The following is a 21,511-nucleotide window of genomic DNA, read 5'->3' on the forward strand; positions in this document are numbered from 1 at the left end:
GAACACCTGTTTCCAGGTGAAAGTCTTGTGTTTTCTCCTTAACTTCTCCAGGACATGAACACCTGTTTCCTGGTGAAAGTCTTGTGTTTTCTCCTTAACTTCTCCAGGACATGAACACCTGTTTCCTGGTGAAAGTCTTGTGTTTTCTCCTTAACTTCTCCAGGACATGAACACCTGTTTCCTGGTGAAAGTCTTGTGTTTTCTCCTTAACTTCTCCAGGACATGAACACCTGTTTCCTGGAGAAAGTCTTGTGTTTTCTCCTTCTTCCGGGACATGAACTCTGCTCCCCAGCTTGAAAGCTCTTTGTTAGGAGCCAAACATAACCCCCCTCCGACCTCCTCCCTCTGAGGGTCTCTGAGCTCTCATACAGCAGCAGCATGTGCTGCTGACAGTAATAACTATGTTGAATGCATACTAATTGCAGACTTTTCACAGCTATGTATGAATGCTTCAGGCTGAGTGTAAAACCTGCTGAGTGCCCCCCCCCCCCCCCCCCCAAACACCTGTGGTTTGGAGAGCGGCCTTACCTTGGCTCGGATCACCGTGCAGTGCAGCTCGCTGGAGCTCTGCTCGTATCGAAGCTGAAACTCCAGCGTTCCCAACGCAGCTGAGAAGATAACCGGAGAGAGAGAGAGAGAGAGAGAGAGAGAGAGAGAAAGACCATTATCACAACTCATCATAGAAACATGACTTCAGTCAGCAGCAGATTGTTAAAAATCTGTCGGAATAAATGAAAACATGCCAGAGAGCAGAGATGCATCAGCATGCGTTCAGAAGATGGAAATTCAATTTAGTGGAGCAGCAGCTGTCACATGAATGGCATCACAACACCTAACATGTCAACACGTGAAATCCTCTTTGAGGCAGAGGAAACACATCCGTCTCACAGACACGCACTTACACACACACACACACACACACACACACACACACACACACTGTTCCAGCGCGTTATGTAAGATGATCCATACACAATATGATTCACAGGGATTAGAAGCCAACATTTATTTCAGGCTTCAGCTCCACCAACAACCCTTTGTGTTCTGATGCTAAACTCTGAGCTCCTGGAGCTCGCCGAGTGTGTCTCAGCCTGGCGTCTGTCCCACGTCCCCTTCAGCCTCCGCGGATCTCAACCTGCAGCATCTGCTGGACGGCCATCAAGAGACTTCAAAGGAACGGAAGAAAACAGCAGGGGGACGGCCGCAAAGAGACGGCCATAGAGGGACCAATGCAAAGAGACGGCCATAGAGGGACGAATGCAAAGAGACGGCAACAGAGGGACTAATGCAAAGAGGCGGCAACAGAGGGATGAATGCAAAGAGACGGCCATAGAGGGACGAATGCAAAGAGACGGCCATAGAGGGACGAATGCAAAGAATCGGCCATAGAGGGACAATTGCAAAGAGGCGGCAACAGAGGGACAAATGCAAAGAGGCGGCAACAGATGGACGAATGCAAAGAGACGGCCATAGAGGGACAAATGCAAAGAGACGGCCATAGAGGGACGAATGCAAAGAGGCAGCCATAGAGGGACAAATGCAAAGAGGCGGCCATAGAGGGACAATTGCAAAGAGGCGGCAACAGAGGGACGAATGCAAAGAGACTGCAACAGAGGGACGAATGCAAAGAGACTGCAACAGAGGGACGAATGCAAAGAGACGGCAACAGAGGGACAAATGCAAAGAAGCCACCATAGAGGGACAAATGCAAAGAGGTGGCCATAGAGAGACGAATGCAAAGAGACGGCAACAGAGGGACGAATGCAAAGAGACGGCCATAGAGGGACAAATGCAAAGAGGTGGCCATAGAAGGACAAATGCAAAGAGACCGCAACAGAGGGACGAATGCAAAGAGACGGCAATAGAGAGACAAATGCAAAGAGACGGCAACATAGGGACGAATGCAAAGAGACGGCAATAGAGAGACAAATGCAAAGAGACGGCCATAGAGGGACAATTGCAAAGAGACGGCCATAGAAGGACGGCCCCGAAGAAACAACCATAGAGGGACGAATACACAGAGACATTAACAGAGAGACGTGGGAGAGACACCCTACATAACTGCAGGGTGTATAATGAGTGCAGAGATTAAAAACCAACCACAGAGAAAACGCTCTGAGCTGTTTGTAGTGTGTAGTGTGTCTTTCAGTCTGAGGGGGGGGGGGGGGGGGGGGTCGTTGGCTCATAGTGGGAATGAGAGGATTTCAGCATCCCTGTTATTTATCCTCCATTACTAAAGGAAATGAAAATGGATATCAGAAACAGCTGCTCTCTGAGGCTCCAACAGCACATCAGCTGCTGTAGATCTCAACGTGAGCCTGGAGAAGATAATCAGGTTTGCAGGGGTGGAACCCTAGCATAACCCCCCCCCCCCCCCCCCCCCCCGCACGCCCCCCCCGCTATATATTCAAATTTGACAATGCCTACTGTATGTGTCTTTCCTGTGAAACAAATGAATTCACTTTCACTGAAACTCAGACAGTCTCCTACGCCCCTACCCCCATAAGGAAGAATGAATGTGTGTGCATAAGCAGTGATTGACACGCAGTTAGACCCGCCCCCCTGGCCCTGATTGGTGCATCTGAACAGTGAGCGGTGGGTTCTTGCAGATCCCACTACAGGCTGTAGGTGGCGCCAGAGGAACCGACCTGCTTCATGTAGTTCTACTGGAACACAGGATCAGTTTCAGCCAATATGAGATAAAGTTAGTCTTAGAAGTCTTACCTACGGCACCTTAAACCCTCATGGTGTCCCCATGTTGTCCTCATGTTGTCTTATATCAATGTTCTTTTTAATTCCCCAAAATAACATGATTGATTCCAACGCTCTTTGCCAAGTACAAATCTCTACTTTCTGTCAGGCATCCCCCGCTCTGATCCTGTTTGTTGTCTGTCTGTGCATCATTGTTCCTGTTGCTATGCAACCTGGGGAGGTGTGGCCTCCTTCACTCATCACCTGTTCCTGCTCAGCCTAATCACCAGCACCCACCTGTGTCTCATCATCACCACCAGCTCTTATACCATGACCTGACATCCAGTCCCTGTCGGATCGTTAGTCTTCTCAGTATGTGTTTGGCGCCTCATCTGACTTTTGCCTGTCGTCGTTTTGTTCCGTGTCTGTCTTCGTGTTTGGTAACGTCTGTCTCTCTGTCTTCACCTCCAGTTATCCTGCTACGGACCGTCAACACTCTTCACCCCCGGATTGTCTTCACTCACCTGCCGTCACAGCATTTCCCTCTGTTTCACCTTGGTTGGTCATCTGGTGCACGGATTAGTATCAATAAACTCTCATTGAACTTCTCCTTGTCTGCGTTTGGGTTATTCTGCCAGCCGGGTCTGACAGAACGATCCGACCATACTATGAACCCAGCAGACTTGGAGACGGTGAAGCTGGCAGTTTCACACCAGGGCGCTTTGTTGGGACAACACGGCGCCGCGCTCCAGGAGATCATGAACACGCTCCAGTCACTGACTACAAACATTTCTGGTCTCCAGAACCAGCTCGCCAGTTTGTCCGCTTCGCCTGCACCCGTGTCTCTACCGGAGCCGGTTACGGTAAGACCTGCTATTGACTCTGTTCGTGAGCCGTGGGTCCCCACACCGGAGAGATATGAAGGCAGTTTTGGGAAGTGTCGTTCATTTTTAATGCAATGTGGACTTGTGTTTGAGCAACAGCCCCGATCCTACGCTACCGACCGAGCTAAGATAGCGTTTGTGACGGGATTATTAGGAGGCAAGGCTCTGGAATGGGCTACAGCTGTGTGGGAGAGCGGCGAAGGGATGGCATTTTCTTATTCAGACTTTACGGCTGCATTAAGGACATTATTTGACCTGCCGGTTCGTGGCAAGGATGCCGCGAGACGCCTCTCTTCGCTGCAACAGGGAGCGCGCAGTGTCGCGGAGTACGTTGTTGAGTTCCGTACGCTGGCAGTGGAGAGCCGCTGGAATGATGAATCGTTGGAGGCGGCTTACTACAAAGGACTGTGTGAGCAGATGAAGGACGAACTCCTTTCTTACCCTGAATCAGCAGGATTGGAGGACTTGATTTCCTTATCTGTTCGGGTGGATAATCGTCGTCTGGAGCGTGGGAGAGAGAGGCGACAGAGGATACCCAATCTGTCACCTACACCTCGCCGAAGGAGAGAGGAGGTTTTCTCGGAATCCGAACCTATGCAGATGGGTCGTCAGCGGTTGTCTGAGCAGGAGCGGCGTCGGAGAAAGGAGTCTGATAGCTGTCTGTACTGCGGACAACCGAACCATTACCTGGCATCCTGTCCTCTGCGGTCGGGAAACTATCAGGCTCGCTAGATGTGGGGAGTATTCTGGCGAGTCACACTTCTAGTTCTCCCCACCCTCACCTTCGAGCACCTTTTCACGCCACGATGATTTTTAAAGGACAACCTATTGAGGTACAGGCGCTTATTGACTCTGGAGCGGATGATTGTTTTATGGATTCCGGTTTAGTGGATCAGCTGGGACTTTCTAAGGTAGCATTACCCAAAGTCATGGAAGCTACCACTTTGGATGGAAGACTGATTAACCGCATCACTGCCAGGACCGAACCTGTTCAGATGTTACTGTCTGGTAATCACTCGGAGGAGATCTCCTTCTACGTTATGCCATCTCCTCTCATACCTTTAGTCCTGGGTTTTCCGTGGCTGATAAAGCATAATCCCGCTATTGACTGGGGTAATAGCAAGATAGTTAGTTGGAGCACGTGGTGTCATGCTAATTGTCTGAAATCTGCTGTTTCTCAGTCTGTTTCTCCCCAGAGGTTGCAGCCTGAGCCGCCTGATCTATCACAAGTACCACAGGAATATCATGTCGTGGGAGATGTCTTCAGTAAGGAACAAGCATTATCCTTGCCTCCACACCGACCTTATGATATGGCCATTGAACTGCTGAAGAACATCTCTTACCCAAAGGGACGACTGTACAACATCTCGAGACCTGAACGGGAGGCTATGGAAACCTACATTAAGGACTCCTTGGATGCTGGAATAATCCGTCCATCTTCCTCGCCTCTGGGAGCCGGATTCTTCTTTGTGGGTAAGAAGGATGGATCTCTGAGACCCTGCATTGACTATCGTGGGCTTAATGACATAACCGTTAAAAATAAGTATCCTCTGCCCTTAATGGATTCTGCTTTTGATTCTCTGCAAGGCTCTGTGATTTTTACTAAGCTTGACCTTCGGAACGCGTATCATCTGGTACGGATCAGGGAGGGTGATGAGTGGCTGACTGCATTCAACACTCCTATGGGTCACTTTGAATACCTGGTCATGCCGTTTGGACTAACTAACGCGCCTGCTGTGTTTCAGTGCCTTATCAACGATGTCCTCAGGGACATGGTGGGGCAGTTTGTGTTTGTCTACTTGGACGATATCCTTATCTATTCCAAGGATGTTTTGGAGCACAAACAACATGTTCTCCAGGTGCTCCAGAGACTGTTGGAGAATCGACTCTTTGTTAAGGCGGAGAAATGTGCCTTCAACGCTCGCACCACCTCCTTCCTGGGGTACATCGTGTCTGAGGGTCAAGTCCAGATGGATCCGGAGAAGGTACGTGGAGTGTTGGAGTGGCCTACGCCGGAGACCAGGAAGCAGCTTCAACGTTTCCTCGGATTTGCTAACTTCTACCGACGTTTCATACGGGATTACAGTCGGGTGGCCGCCCCCCTGACCGCCTTGACCTCAAGTCTCAAGGACTTCTGCTGGAGTATTGCTGCTGAGGACGCCTTTCTGGAGTTGAAGGGTCGTTTCACCTCGGCACCGATTCTCACTCAACCGGACGTGTCCCGTCAGTTCGTGGTCGAGGTGGATGCTTCGGACGTCGGGGTTGGTGCTATCTTGTCCCAACGTTTGGCTAAGGACGGGAAGCTCCATCCCTGCGCCTTTCTGTCTCGTCGTCTGTCCCCTGCGGAGAGGAACTACGACGTGGGAAATCGCGAGTTACTGGCCGTGAAGCTCGCATTGGAGGAGTGGCGACATTGGTTGGAGGGTGCCTCTCAACCATTTGTGGTCTGGACCGACCACAAGAACCTGGAATATGTCAGGTCGGCCAGACGACTCAATCCCCGGCAGGCCCGATGGGCACTGTTCTTTGGACGTTTTAACTTTTCCCTCACTTTCAGGCCCGGTTCTCGGAATGGCAAGCCTGATGCCTTGTCCCGCATGTATTCCGTGCTGGAGGAGAAGGGAGTGGAGCATGAAGTCATCTTGCCTCGGGACAAGGTCATCGGCGCTGTCCTTTGGAGGGTCGAGGAGGAAGTATTGGCCGCTCTGCACAACCAACCAGACCCAGGTAACGGACCTCCGGGGCGACTTTTCGTCCCTGAGAATGTCCGCTCTAATGTACTTCTGTGGGCACATTCCGCAAAGACCTCATGTCATCCTGGCGTGGCGCGCACTATGGCCATGCTTCGGCGGCGTTTCTGGTGGCCTGCCATGGGTGAGGATGCTCGTGTTTTTGTTTCTGCATGTCCTGTTTGTGCTCAGAACAAGGGATCCAATCGCCCTGCTGCGGGTCTTCTGCGGCCACTGCCCATTCCTCGTCGCCCTTGGTCGCACCTGGCGCTGGACTTTGTTACCGGTTTGCCTCCTTCTGAAGGTAACACTGTGATTCTCACTGTTGTTGACAGATTCAGTAAATTCACCCATTACCTGCCTCTGCCTAAACTTCCCTCTGCCAAGGAGACGGCCATGATTCTGGTGAGGGAGGTTTTTCCGTGTTCATGGTCTGCCTTGCGACATTGTCTCGGACCGTGGTCCCCAATTCACTTCGGCGGTCTGGAAGGCATTTTGCTCTGCCATCGGCGCCACCGTCAGCCTGTCATCTGGGTTTCATCCTCAAACCAATGGCCAAGCTGAAAGGGCTAACCAGAAGATGGAGACCACACTGCGTTGCCTGGTGTCCGCGAACCACAGCTCCTGGGCATCTCAGCTTCCTTGGGTGGAATATGCTCACAACACGCTCCCTACGTCCGCTACTGGTATGTCTCCTTTTCAATGCGTATATGGTTATCAACCCCCTTTGTTTCCGTCTCAGGAGAAGGATCTGGCGGTGCCGTCTGTTCAGGCTCATATCCGCCGCTGCCACAGGACATGGCACCGTGCTCGGACTGCGTTGCTGAGAGTTTCTGGTCAATACCAAACCCAGGCCAATCGCCACCGCGTTCCGGCCCCACGGTACTCTGTTGGGGACCGGGTGTGGCTGTCAACTCGGGACTTGCCCCTGCGGACTGAATCTCGGAAGTTGTCACCCCGGTTCATTGGGCCGTTCACTGTGGAACGCCTGATTAATCCTGCGGTGGTCAGGTTGACACTGCCTCGCTCACTCAAGGTACATCCTGCTTTCCATGTTTCTCGGCTGAAACCTGTTCTGCTTAGCCCCCTGTTGCCCCCTCCAGCTCGTCCTCCACCTCCGCGTGTGATCGATGGGGGTCCCGTTTACACCGTCAATCGCATCATGGACTCCCGTCGGCGGGGTCGTGGGTTTCAGTACCTGGTGGATTGGGAGGGGTACGGACCGGAGGAGCGGAGCTGGATACCTCGTCGCCAGATTCTGGATGATGGTCTGCTACGGGACTTTTACCGTCGCCAGCCCGGTGCTCCGGGTGGTCCGCCTGGAGGCGGTCGTCGGAGGGGGGGTACTGTCAGGCATCCCCCGCTCTGATCCTGTTTGTTGTCTGTCTGTGCATCATTGTTCCTGTTGCTATGCAACCTGGGGAGGTGTGGCCTCCTTCACTCATCACCTGTTCCTGCTCAGCCTAATCACCAGCACCCACCTGTGTCTCATCATCACCACCAGCTCTTATACCATGACCTGACATCCAGTCCCTGTCGGATCGTTAGTCTTCTCAGTATGTGTTTGGCGCCTCATCTGACTTTTGCCTGTCGTCGTTTTGTTCCGTGTCTGTCTTCGTGTTTGGTAACGTCTGTCTCTCTGTCTTCACCTCCAGTTATCCTGCTACGGACCGTCAACACTCTTCACCCCCGGATTGTCTTCACTCACCTGCCGTCACAGCATTTCCCTCTGTTTCACCTTGGTTGGTCATCTGGTGCACGGATTAGTATCAATAAACTCTCATTGAACTTCTCCTTGTCTGCGTTTGGGTTATTCTGCCAGCCGGGTCTGACACTTTCATTAATTTTGGGTCTTATTCTATTTTATAGCATTGTAAAACAAATTGAAGTGTTGTTGAAATAGTATTGAGTAAAAGTTGACATATTCCAGTCTGTGATTATCAGTAACATCCATTCCTTTAATTTTAGTCTCAATAATTCCTAATTTCTGCTTTTTTAACTCAAACATTAGGTATAATTTCCCATAAATGAGGTTTATTGGCCATAAATTCTAAAGTTAATAAGTTAGTGTTACGTAGTGTTGAAAGTGTCAAAAAAGTGACAAACATTGAAAAAAGGGACAAAAATATTAGAAAAAGTTAAAAACATCGTTGAGAAAGCGTCAAAAGTGTTGATTTTCTATTTTGACAGGAAGACAATAGGGTTTAAAAGAAAGGAAATCAGTCTGAGCGACGCAGGTGATGTTTGTGAGATAACACAGATGTTGGTCACTGACGTTGAACTGTTGAGCAAACCGTGCCGATGAGGATGATTCCAGATGAATCTCAGAGCTACAGCGTGTGGGGGAACACTTTCCTCTCTCCACCCACTCCACTGCAGTCCTCAACACAAGAAAAGCTCTCAGTGCACTTTCCATTTTCAACGCTTGTGGTTTTAATCTAGACATCAGCAGTGACTGCTCAACAAATACAAAAGTACAAAAAGACACAAAATGAAACAAAGGGACGACAACGAAGACAACCATGGAGACAACCACGGAGACAACCACGGAGAGACAACTATGGAGACAACCATGGAGAGACAATTATGGAGACAAACACGGAGACAACCACAGAGAGACAACTATGGAGACAACCATGGAGAGACAACCAGAGAGACAAGGAAATAACAATGTTTCTCATTTTGTCTTTTTGTAGTCCTTTTGTGGCTTATTCTTGTTTTTTGTAGTGCTTTTTTGCATTTCTGTGTCTCTTTGTAGTTGTTCCATCCATCAGAGTGTCGAGGAGTTTGACAGTTTGTCTCACGCAACTTAAACTCAACATCAGTGATCAAACATGAAGGAAACGTCTCTCACCCCTCCCTCATGAGAGCAAAATGTCCAAGCGAGGTGGATGGATCGCATTAACAAAACTAAACAAATCATCGACTGTCTAACAAATGCAAATGACCACAAGAGACAAAGAACAACCACAAAGAGACAAAAAACGACCACAAGAGACAAAAAACAACCACAAAGAGACAAAAAACAACCACAAAGAGACAAAAAACAACCACAAAGAGACCCACAACGAAAGGGATGCAAAAAGACTACGGAGACAAGAAAACAACAAACGGATGCCAAAAGACAGCAAAAAACATCAAAAAACAACATAAAGCGGATGCAGAAAGACAAAAAAACCCAACTACAACCATGAAACAACTAAAAAGAGACACTAAGCACTCACAATTTCTGACATTTCTGTTTGGAGACTTTGTTCTCCAGAGGGAGGGGTGAGACCCATTTCCGTTTTGTGTCTTTCTGTTTGTAGATGTTGTTCTCCAGCGGGAGGGGTGAGACACATTGCCGTTTTGTGTCTTTCTGTTTGTAGATGTTGTTCTCCAGCGGGAGGGGTGAGACACATTTCTTTCATGTTTGATCAAAGAGTTTTAGTCACATGAGACAAACTGTCAAACTCCTCGGCACGCTCTCGTCTCATTATTAAAAAAAAAACCTAAACACATCTTCAACCAGTGACTGCACCACAAATGTGATAATGAAAACATGTTGAGGAGGAAAATAAAAAACCTAATTAGCCTTTTCTTTAGAGTCTCTGTCCTCACAGAGGAAACATGTCGCCTGCTCTGACACCAGCGTCATTCATCACACTTTGTTCTCCTTGAGCGACTGAAGGGATGATAGAGAGAATAAAGGAGGGATCTCTGTTCATTCATCCATTCAGCAGAGCGATGCTTTAACCCCAGAGCCAACACATCCGAGGCGTCTTATTTATCTTAGAGACGTGAAAGAATTCTCACTTAAATACACGTTTGCATCGAGAGGGTTATTTATGTTGTTCTACATAAAGAGATGCATCCTTTAGTAGTTGTGTGTACTGAATACACTGGGGTGAACTGGTGGTCAGATAAGTGTTTTAACCCTCCCGTCAAAATTGAAAATCAACACCTTTGACGCTCTATTTATTATTATTTTTTTTTTTTTAAACTTTCATGTTTTTGTCCCTTTTATCAACACGTTTTTTCAATGTTTGTCACTTTTTTTTGACGTTTTCAACACTACATAGCACTAACTTATTAACTTTAGTTTTACAGTTGTTTTTTTAAATTTTTGGTCAATAAACCTCATTTATAGGAAATTATACCTAATGTTTGAGTTAGAAAAGCAGAAATTAGGAATTATTCAGACAACATGAAGGCAACATGAGGACAACATGAAGACAACATGAGGGCAACATGAGGACAACTTTACAACATGAGGACAACATGAAGACAACATGAGGGCAGCATGAGGGCAACATGAGGACAACATGAGGACAACATGAGGGCAACATGAAGACAAAATGAGGACAACATGAGGACAACATGAGGGCAACATGAGGACAACATTACAACATGAGGACAACATGAGGACAACATGAGGGCAACATGAGGACAACACGAGGACAACATGAGGGCAACATGAGGACAACATGAGGACAACATGAGGGTAACATGAGGGCAACATGAGGACAACATGAGGACAACATAAGACAACATGAGGACAACATGAAGGCAACATGAGGACAACATGAGGACAACATGAGGACAACATGAGGGCAACATGAGGACAACATGAGGGCAACATGAGGACAACATGAGGGCAACATGACGACAACATGAGGACAACATGGGGACAACATGAGGGTAACATGAGGACAACATGACAACATGAGGACAACATGAGGACAACATGAGGGCAACATGAGGGCAACATGAAGACAACATGAGGGCAACATGAAGACAACATGAGGGCAACATGAAGGCAACATGAGGGCAACATGAGGACAACATGAGGGCAACATGAGGACAACATGAGGACAACATAAGACAACATGAAGGCAACATGAGGACAACATGAGGACAACATGAGGGCAACATGAGGACAACATGAGGACAACATAAGACAACATGAGGACAACATGAGGGCAACATGACGACAACATGAGGACAACATGGGGACAACCTAAGGGTAACATGAGGACAACATGACAACATGAGGACAACATGAGGACAACATGAGGGCAACATGAGGGCAACATGAAGACAACATGAGGACAACATGGGGACAACATGAGGGTAACATGAGGACAACATGACAACAGAGGACAACATGAGAACAACATGAGGGCAACATGAGAGCAACATGAAGACAACATGAGGGCAACATGAGGGCAACATGAGGACAACATGACAACATGATGACAACATGAGGACAACATGAGGGCAACATGAGGGCAACATGAGGACAACATGAGGGCAACATGAGGGCAACATGAGGACAACATGAAGACAACATGAGGACAACATGAGGGCAACATGAAGACAACATGAGGACAACATGAAGGCAACATGACGACAACATGAGGACAACATGAAGGCAACATGACAACAACATGAGGACAACATGAGGACAACATGAGGGCAACATGAGGGCAACATGAGGCAACATGAGGACAACATGGGGACAACACGAGGACAACATGAGGACAACATGAGGGTTAATGCATTGATCACACTGAAGGATCTTTACTTTCCCTCCCTTCCACATGAAGACATTTCTGTCTCTTCACTTTCCTGTTCCAAGGAGGGGGGGGGGGGCATTGATATATGGGCTCTTTAAATCGTTTTTTTGAGTTCATTTGCATAATATTTACCTAACTTTTCTGTAGTCGCACGGTTTCCTGTCAGGCAACTCTACCTGACGTCTACATGGTGAAACCTCATGCTGAGTCATGCAGACGGCGTCGAAGGTGTGTAGAGATGCACAGTAACACACACACACACACACATATACACACACACATGCACGTGCCGACAGCGAGGCTCACTGCAGTCGTCGCTGTCGGAGCTGTTGATCTCCACCGACGTGTCCACGCTGCTGGTCAGAGACAGAGACCCCCCGCCCCCGCCCCCCCCACCGGGCCGGCCGTGGGCCAACAGCGGGGACAGCAGGTTGGCCCCCCCCACCGTCCCGGACGCCACACAGCCGGGGCTGAGGGCCAGTGGCGAGGAGGCCGGGTTGGGGGACAGGGGGCCGGGGGAGGTGGGGGACAGGCGGGGGAAGTATGCGGAGATCTGCCGGATGGGTCTGATGGGGCCGGGGCAAACGTCGATGGCCATGTGTTCCTGGATGGAGATGCTGAGCTTCTTTCCTCTCCGCACCGTCATAGAGTCTGGACAGACAAAGACAAGACATTTACTTATTTATTCATTAATTCAGGACAATGCACATTGATGAACAAGTACAACAGTACACGAAAATGTGCCAGATTGTAGCCCGAGGGCTAATTTCCATCCACAGTCCAATAGGCAGGTTGGAGTTACACACTCCACAAATATCTGTAAATTAACAGTTGGATGACTGTAAATTTGAACAGAAATTGTCCCTTGTACGTGATTCACAGGTATATTTCTGTTAATTTACAATATAACAGACGGTGTTATGTTCCCCTTCAAGGGGAACTCGAACTGCGTCTGTTACGACACTATGGGAACGCCTTTAGGGGGAACAAGGGTTACGTATGTAATCCTTGCTCCCCTATCTCAGGGAACAAGGGTTACATACGTAACCTGAGACGTTCCCCTTCGAGGGGAACTCGAACTGCGTCGGTTTCGACACTATATCTAAAGGCGTGAAGCGCCTACAAAGTCAACAAAAAGTTCCTCAGCCTTCATAAATTTTAGCAAGGCAAGAAAAAAAAAAGGTTTCTGTCTTTTTGGTTTGGCGCAGGACTCTAGTCAAAAACCTATTGTGAAACGGATCTGATATTCGGGCCGGATCTAGATCTGCAAGGGACCAGATTTGGCCCGCGGGCCTCGGGATTGACACACATCTATGTATATCTATATACTGTATATCTATATACTGTATATCTATATATATATATATATATATATAGATATATATATATCTTTATATCTATATATATATATCTATATATATATAGATATATATATCGATCTATATCGACGACGTTCAACTTCCAGCAAAATCCGCCAGATGTCCCTCTTTTCTTCCGGGTGTCCGTCCCCGTCCACCGGTCTCTTGTCGCCTTTTTGTCGCCTTTTTGTCGCCTTTTTGTTGCCTTTTCGTAGCCTTTTTGTCGCCTTTTTTGTCACCTTTTTGTCGCCTTTTTGTCGCCTTTTTGTCGCCTCTTTGTCGCCTTTTTGTTGCCTTTTCGTAGCCTTTTTGTCGCCTTTTTTGTCACCTTTTTCTCGACTCTTTGCCGTCTTTTCGTAGCCTTTTTGTTGCCATTTCAGATGTCCGTCCCCGTCCTCTGTGTCTGTGTCTCTAACCTGGGGCTGATTTCTGAGAACTATGGTTAATCGTTAAGATGATTGTGATCGGTTTAAAAAAAATGCCAATGAACCAGAGCACGTTGTTCAGCTCCCGTTGTGTCCTGACAATTTAACATTTCCACCCTCCGTGTCCGCTGAGAGTCATTAAGGTGGCGGCCGGACTCGACCGCTTTGATTCCCGATATAAAAGCAAAGGCACGCCAACGCTTGTTTTCATGTTTTGACACAATTCATCCCCAACAGCAGCCTCCGCGGCCCGCCGCAGGAAACTGGCAGCCGGCGTTTAATGAGGAGAGTGTGTGGGTGTCTGACACATGAGAAGAGGGAATTAAATTCAATATGGGCAGAAAAAGAAGGAGGTTGGATATGCCATGGACCTAATTCAGCTTGAGAGAGCAGAGAGAAAAGGGAAGCTCAGCAGGCAGTTTAAAGTGCCCATTTTATGAAAAAAAAATCTCTTTTTCTGGGATTTGGGGGATTATATTATGTCTCTGGTGCTTCCACACGCACACAGACTTGGAAAAGACAACAACATCCATGGTGTTTTGAGAGAAATCCAGTTTCTGAATGTCCTCTGCTTTCAGTTTCAGAAGACACATACAGGACCAGAACTACCCAGGGTGCAAAGGCAGCTTCCTATAATGAGGTTTCCATATTATGACCCAGCAGGATGAAGTCCTGAACACACGGCTTTTAAACCAAGGAGTGGAGTTCACTTCCCGAGGAAGTCGGCAGCAGCAAAGCAAGCTACAGGTTAACAGGGCAATTGTCCAGCATGTGTTAACCTCCACTAAAGGGCTTGTTTTGTCACTGACAGACTCAGATTAATATTGTAAGTGTCTGACAACATTATGGTAATGATCCCTTCAGAGATAGACCTTTAAAACCTCTTTAAGACCTCTCAGTTTAACCAGAAACAGCTCTGAGCTCACTAGCGCTAAACACACCAGACTCCATTTAAATAATCACTACTTTTAGCAAGTATAAAGTAGCATATCTCCACCAGACTCCATGTAAATAATCACTATATTTAGCAAGTATAGAGTAGCATATCTCCACCAGACTCCATGTAAATAATCACTACTTTTAGCGTGTATAGAGGAGCATATCTCCACCAGACTCCATGTAAATAATCACTACTTTTAGTGTGCATAGAGCAGCATATCTCCACCAGACTCCATGTAAATAATCACTACTTTTAGCATGTATAGAGCAGCATATCTCCACCAGACTCCATGTAAATAATCACTACTTTTAGTGTGATAGAGCAGCATATCTCCACCAGACTCCATGTAAATAATCACTACTTTTAGCATGTATAGAGCAGCATATCTCCACCAGACTCCATGTAATCTCACTACTTTTAGCGTGTATACAGCAGCATATCTCCACCAGACTCCATGTAAATAATCACTACTTTTAGCGTGTATAGAGCAGCATATCCACCAGACTTCATGTAAAATCACTACTTTTAGCGTGCATAGAGCCAGCTCATTCTCACAATTATGAATAAAGAGAAGTGTAGGAAGAAGTGAGCAACTTCTCGTTACGCTGATGCTGATGTTCTCCTCCTGGAGACACTGCTGTTCTCCAGCAGGAGACGCTGATGTTCTCCGCCGGGAGACGCTGATGTCTCCGCCGTGGGGGACGGGGACGCTGATGTTCTCCGCCGGGAGACGCTGATGTTCTCCGCCGGGAGACGCTGATGTTCTCTGTCGGGGGACGCTGATGTTCTCCGCGGGGGAAACGCTGATGTTTCTCCGCCCTGATGTTCTCCGCGGGTCGGGGAGCTGATGTTCTCGCGCCCTGATGTCTCCGCCGGGGACGCTGATGTTCTCCGCCCTGATGTTCTCCCTGGAGACATTGGTGTTCTCCGCCAGGAGACACTGATGTTCTCGCCTCTGATGTTCTCCGCCCTGATGTTCTCCGCCGGGGACGCTGATGTTCTCCGCCCTGATGTTCTCCGCCGGGGGACGCTGATGTTCTCCGCCCTGATGTGTCTCCCCTGGAGACATTGATGTTCTCCACCAGGAGACACTGATGTTCTCCGCCCTGATGTTCTCCCCTGGAGACATTGATGTTCTCCACCAAGAGACACTGATGTTCTCCGCCCTGATGTTCTCCGCCGGGAGGTTGAAGCTTGATATCTTGATAAATTTAAAGGGTGGAGGGAGCGAGTGGGGATGAAAACTGCTGACTGGGATGACTCAGCAGGTTTGGTGAGATGATTTAATTCTCCTACGCAGTCATTTTTAACTTCCAACGACCTATGTTTTTATATGTGCTTTTCAAAATAAAAGCATGTCATAATATGGTTTAAATATGCAAGCATCTCCATTCTTTTCTAAGATGGTGCCATGGTAGTTTATTTGAAGGTTTTTTGAATGGCTCCTTTGTTATTGTTGTTATTGACGCTAAATCACACATCCACCCTGCCATCTATTCATCCATCCACCCATCATCCATCCACCCATCCATCCATCCATCCGACACAACAACATCCATTCATTCAACCAACATCCATTCACATACCCATACAGTACATCCACCCACTCCATCCATCCATCCACCCACCCACCGTGCCACCATTCATCCACCCATCTATGCACTTATGCAACCATTAACCATCACAATCCATCAACTCCACCCCTGCACTCCACCCATCCACCACACATCCACCATCCATCCAACCATCCAACCAGCCATCATCCACCAACCCATCCACCATCCTTCCATCCATCCATCCACAACCCATCCTTCCATCCATTCATCCATCCATCAACCCACCCATCCATCCACATCTATCCACTTATGCAACCATTAACCATCCACCAATCCATCCACTCACACCCTGCACTCCACCCACACATCCTCCCACCATCCACCCATCCAACCATGCACCTACCCACCGTCCCTCCACCTTTCTGAGATGAATTAAACATGACGACAGCTGCCGCGCGGCTGTCCTGATGTTTAATTCATGTTTTATCGGCGGTAACATTCCTCCACTTGAGAGAGTGGCGGGATTACCGCCGGGAGCTAAGCTGCACTGGAGAGGATGCTAATGAGGACGCATGAAATGCATCCTCCTCTCCTCCTCACCCTCCTATCTCACCTGCCACTCACTCTTCAGTCTCATCCTGGTGTCCCCCCCCCCCCCCCCCCCCCCCCCCCCCCCCCCCCCCTCTCTCCCTCCATCCCTCTCTTTCATCCCCTCTGTGTGTGTTTTTGTCTCTGTCTGCAGACGTGTTGCTGTCTTCACGTTGCTCTCTGCGGACCGTGTGAGAGGGCAACGCAATTTTCATTCAAGGGGTTCGGAAACGATGTCGTACGATCAATTCATTCAAGAAAAAAGAAAAAAAAATGACAAAATTAATTTAAAAAAAACAGTAAAAATAAGAAAAATAAGTAAAGTAAAAAGTTGTAAAAAAGCGGAAAGAAATTAACAAAAATAACAAATAGAAGAAACAAAAAAAGCAAAAAGAAAAGACACAAAAAAAAAACAAAAGAAAAATAAGTCAGAAATAATGACAAAATGAAATAAAAATTACAAAAGCCAAAAAGAAACAACCAAAAAAAGTCAAAAACAAAAAAAAGTCAAACGTGAGAGGAGCAACGCATTTGCATTAAATAGGTTCGTAAACGACATCGTACGATCAACTCAGTCTAAAAAAGACAAAAAAAACAAAAGAAAAAAGTCTGAAAAAAAGAGAAAATTAGTAAAAAAAGGAATACAAAATAACAAAATGGAGAAAAGTAACAAACCAAAAGTCAACAACAAAAAAAGGAAAAAACGTCGAAAAAAAGGGATAATAAAGCGCCAACAAACGTGAAAAAACAACTAAAAAAAGCAGCTAAATTATTTTTTTTTTAAAGTCAAAAGAGCCAGAAAAAGCAACGAGTCATCCTCGCTCAAAGCCCAAATGTCTTTTAGGTATTCACCAAAAACAATGATTCTAATTTTTAAGGTTTCCTGATAGTCGAGTTGATTGAAAATCCACAGTGGATCACATCAAGAGGCGTGAACTGAAGGTTCTGCCATGGCCTTCACGATCTCCTGACCTCAACATAATGTAAATCTATGGATAGACCTCAAAGGCCCAGAAACCTCAAAGAACTGGAAGACTTTTGGGAGGAAGAATGGGCGAAGATAAGAATTAAAGACTCTTGGCTGGGGGGGGGGGGGGGGTACAAGGTATTAACTCTGCAGGGTGCCCAAACTTTTACAGACGCCATTGTTAGTTTTCTCTTATTTGAAAGTGTAGATGATGACATAAAATCTAACTTTTTGTGACACATCATACGAACGTCTAATCTGTCATTTGATGCCTTTTTGGAGTTTTTTTTATCTTTTCTCGGCTTCTTTATGCACATTAAACATTTTTGTGTATATATACATATATAAATGTAGTTTTTTCTGAACATATTTTGATGTAAAAACACACACATTCACTTATATTCGAATACCTTTTACAAATGTCGGAGCGATGTGGCGATGCTCTCAGACCCCAGAGGGTTAACGTACCGGTAGTCCTCATACTCCCCCCCCCCACCCGTCCACCTCTGCTACGTCACTTTAAAAACACGACACGTCCGACAGCTTCTGCCTCTCTTTGAGTGTCGGGAGGGCAAATCCTCGACGAGAGTTGGAGGACAGTCAGACACAAAAACATCTGGAAAAAACGGCAAAAACTGTTGAAATGTCGTCCCATCGACCGTGAAACAAACACGCGTTGTCTCCTCCGTCTCTCAACAAAACAACATGGTTTTCGCAACGTCTTCGTCCCTTTTTTGGGGACAATTTGTCGACATTTGTGGTGTTTTTTTCCAAGTTTTTAACACTTTTTTTCTAAGTTTTTCCCTCTTTTCCGTTTTTTTTTTGTCATATTTTTACGTTTTGACGCTTACTTCGATGTCCCATTTTCGGAGACGACTTCTTTTTTTTAAAGCGGTCGAATTTGACCCGAAGACAACACGAGGGTCAAGTTAAAAAATGTCCAAAAAGATCAGAAAAGGCACCAAAAAAGTCCAAGTAAAGTATCAAAATGAGCAAGGACAAGAATATTCAACTATCGTGTTGCTGCAGAATTTCCTACATTTAAATGTCATTTAATATCTTGCCCCCCCCCCCCCCCCCCACACACACACACCAACACACACATACACACACACACACATACACGCACACACACACACATACACGCACACACACACACACCACACACAGTGCAGCAGGAGTATGAGGAGAGATAAAAACACGCAGGATCTGAGTTGAAAGGAATAGTTTCTCTGTCGCAGCGAACCAGACGACAGCTGAGAGACAACGAGAGGATGAAGATGTTTCCTACCTTGATTGGGTGAGAGGATGAAGATGTGTCCTACCTTTGATTGGGTGAGAGGATGAAGATGTTCCTACCTTTGATTGGGTGAGAGGATGAAGATGTTTCTACTTTTGATTGGGTGAGAGGATGAAGATGTTTCCTACTTTTGATTGGGTGAGAGCATGAAGATGTTTCCTACCTTTGATTGGGTGAGAGGATGAAGATGTGTCCTACCTTTGATTGGGTGAGAGAATGAAGATGTTTCCTACCTTTGATTGGGTGAGAGGATGAAGATGTTTCCTACTTTGATTGGGTGAGAGGATGAAGATGTTTCCTACCTTGATTGGGTGAGAGGATGAAGATGTTTCTTACCTTTGATTGGGTGAGAGGATGAATATGTTTCTTACCTTTGATTGGGTGAGAGGATGAATATGTTTCTTACCTTTGATTGGGTGAGAGGATGAAGATGTTTCTACCTTTGATGGGTGAGAGGATGAAGATGTCTTACCTTTGATTGGGTGAGAGGATGAAGATGTTTCTTACCTTTGATTGGGTGAGAGGATGAAGATGTTTCTTACCTTGATTGGGTGAGAGGATGAAGATGTTTCTTACTTTGATTGGGTGAGAGGATGAAGATGTTTCTTACCTTTGATGGGTGAGAGGATGAAGATGTTCTTACCTTTGATTGGGTGAGAGGACGAGATTCCAACACAAACAGGTGGATGAGAAGGTCCGCACTAACAGGTGGAGAGAGAGGCAGCGAGCAGCCGAGAGAGGGAGGGAGGAGAGAGAGAGGAGAGAGGGGGAAAAGAGAGAAGGAGAGAGGGAGGAGAGAGGGAGGAGGAGAGAGAGGAGAGAGGGGAGAAAGAGAGAGAGTGGAGAGGGAGAGAGAACAGCCGAGAGAGAGGGGAGATGGACAGGGGGAGGAGGGAGAGAGAGAGAGAAAGGGAGTAAGAGGGAGAGAGATGGGAAGAACGGAAGAGAGAGACAGAGACACAGAGAGAGAGTGAGAGAAGAAGAGAGAGAAAGAGAGAGAGAGGGAGAGAGAGTAAAAGAGAGATAGAGGGAGAGAGAGAGCAAAAGAAAGAGAGACAGAGAGAGAGAGAGGGAGGAGAGAGAGAGAGAAAGAGATCAAGAGAGAGGGCGAGCGATCTCCCTCTGATTGATTTGGACTTTCCTCTTTCTATTCCATTTCTTCATATCCTTTTTGCTGCCTCACATTCATCTAAAATGTCAACAGCGGTGAAGCTCTGCCTGTAATCACACTACACATGTTTTGGATTAACTCCCCCCCCCACCCACAACCCCCTCCCCTCAGCAGCAGATTGCAGGGGGGGAGTAAAAATAATGTGCCAACACCAGCATCTGTCTCTCTCTTCCTGCCTGTATAATTTGTGGTTAATGACGCCTAATAACACATATGTATCACACTCTTTTATTTTACTCCTCCCTTCCAGGAAAGGGTGCACATGGTCTTGGACCTCCATCCCTCCGTCCCCCCGTCCCTCCGTCCCTCCGTCCCTCCGTCCCCCCGTCCCTCCGTCCCTCCGTCCCCCCGTCCCCCCGTCCCTCCCTTGTTTTTTTCCTTTTCTTCCCCCCTCCCTCTCTTGCAGTCAGACAGATAGGTGTCCCTGGAGTAAAGGAACTCCTCGTAAAAAACACCCTCCACTCTCTATCCCTCCTCCTCTTCCTCCTCTTCCTCCTCTTCCTCCTCTTCTCCGTCTCCGCATCCCGTCACCCCACACACTCTCTCCATCCATCCGTGCATGCCAAAACACACAATGCAACCCTGAGTTTTTTGTAATTTTTAAATCCACATCTCGTCTCTCTCCGTCTCTCGAGTGTAACGTGGTGTAAAAACCCTCCGGGCCACTTCAGATGGAGAGAATAAAGAAAAAGCTTCTTTTTGGTTTTTGTTAAACCCCGATGGAGCAGAGTTTTGGGGTGTTTTGCACCATCTGACGGTGGAGTCGGACCAAATCAAACCGAGCCGGAAAAAAGCCCTTCGCAAATCTGCTGGATGTGGTTTGGAGAGAAACGGATCACCGTGTGGCGCTTTGTTTCATACGTGCACGGTTGGACTTCATCTAATAAAAATATCCATAAAAATAAGTTGTCTTCTGTGTCTACTCTTGATGCAGAGGTCCAGGGTTCAAATCCGACCTGTGACGATGTTATCATTTTATGTAGATGTATATTCTTGTTTCTGTATGGAGAACATGTATTTCCGTTCCATGTGTATTTATGTGTTGTGTCTTACAGCATCAATAAAATAAAACTAGATTTAGATTTGGAGAGTTGTTGTTTCTAATGTGTTGCTGAGAGGGGCCGACGACAGCTGTGGACTCGAGGACGATAAAATATGTAGATTTGGTTTAAAAAGAAGGTGATCATTTTTAATGGGCAACTCGGGGTGTGGGTGGGGGGGGAAGGGGGGGGGCCGGCTATTCACCGCTCCATGAACGCCTCTTTAACTCCGTTGCTACTGCAGCGCCTCACGTATAACAAAACACAGTTAACGGCTGAGATTCCAGAGCCACGGTCGGGGCCG

The 21,511-nt window shown here is 47.2% G+C and overlaps 1 protein-coding gene across 1 annotated transcript; it reads right to left on the bottom strand.

Annotated features, from left to right (window-relative positions):
* Positions 1 to 504: 504 nt before the first annotated feature.
* LOC116679116 (double C2-like domain-containing protein beta) lies at positions 505 to 19,765 on the bottom strand (the record flags this gene model as incomplete). Its single annotated transcript, XM_032508819.1, has 3 exons — positions 19,640 to 19,765; positions 12,169 to 12,513; positions 505 to 608 (listed from the first exon to the last, which is right to left on the bottom strand). Coding segments are annotated over exons 2-3 (444 nt in total), but the record flags the coding sequence as incomplete, so codon positions are not given.
* Positions 19,766 to 21,511: the final 1,746 nt, after the last annotated feature.

Source organism: Etheostoma spectabile, unplaced genomic scaffold (genome assembly GCF_008692095.1).
Source record: "Etheostoma spectabile isolate EspeVRDwgs_2016 unplaced genomic scaffold, UIUC_Espe_1.0 scaffold00009393, whole genome shotgun sequence".
Lineage (NCBI taxonomy): Eukaryota > Metazoa > Chordata > Actinopteri > Perciformes > Percidae > Etheostoma > Etheostoma spectabile.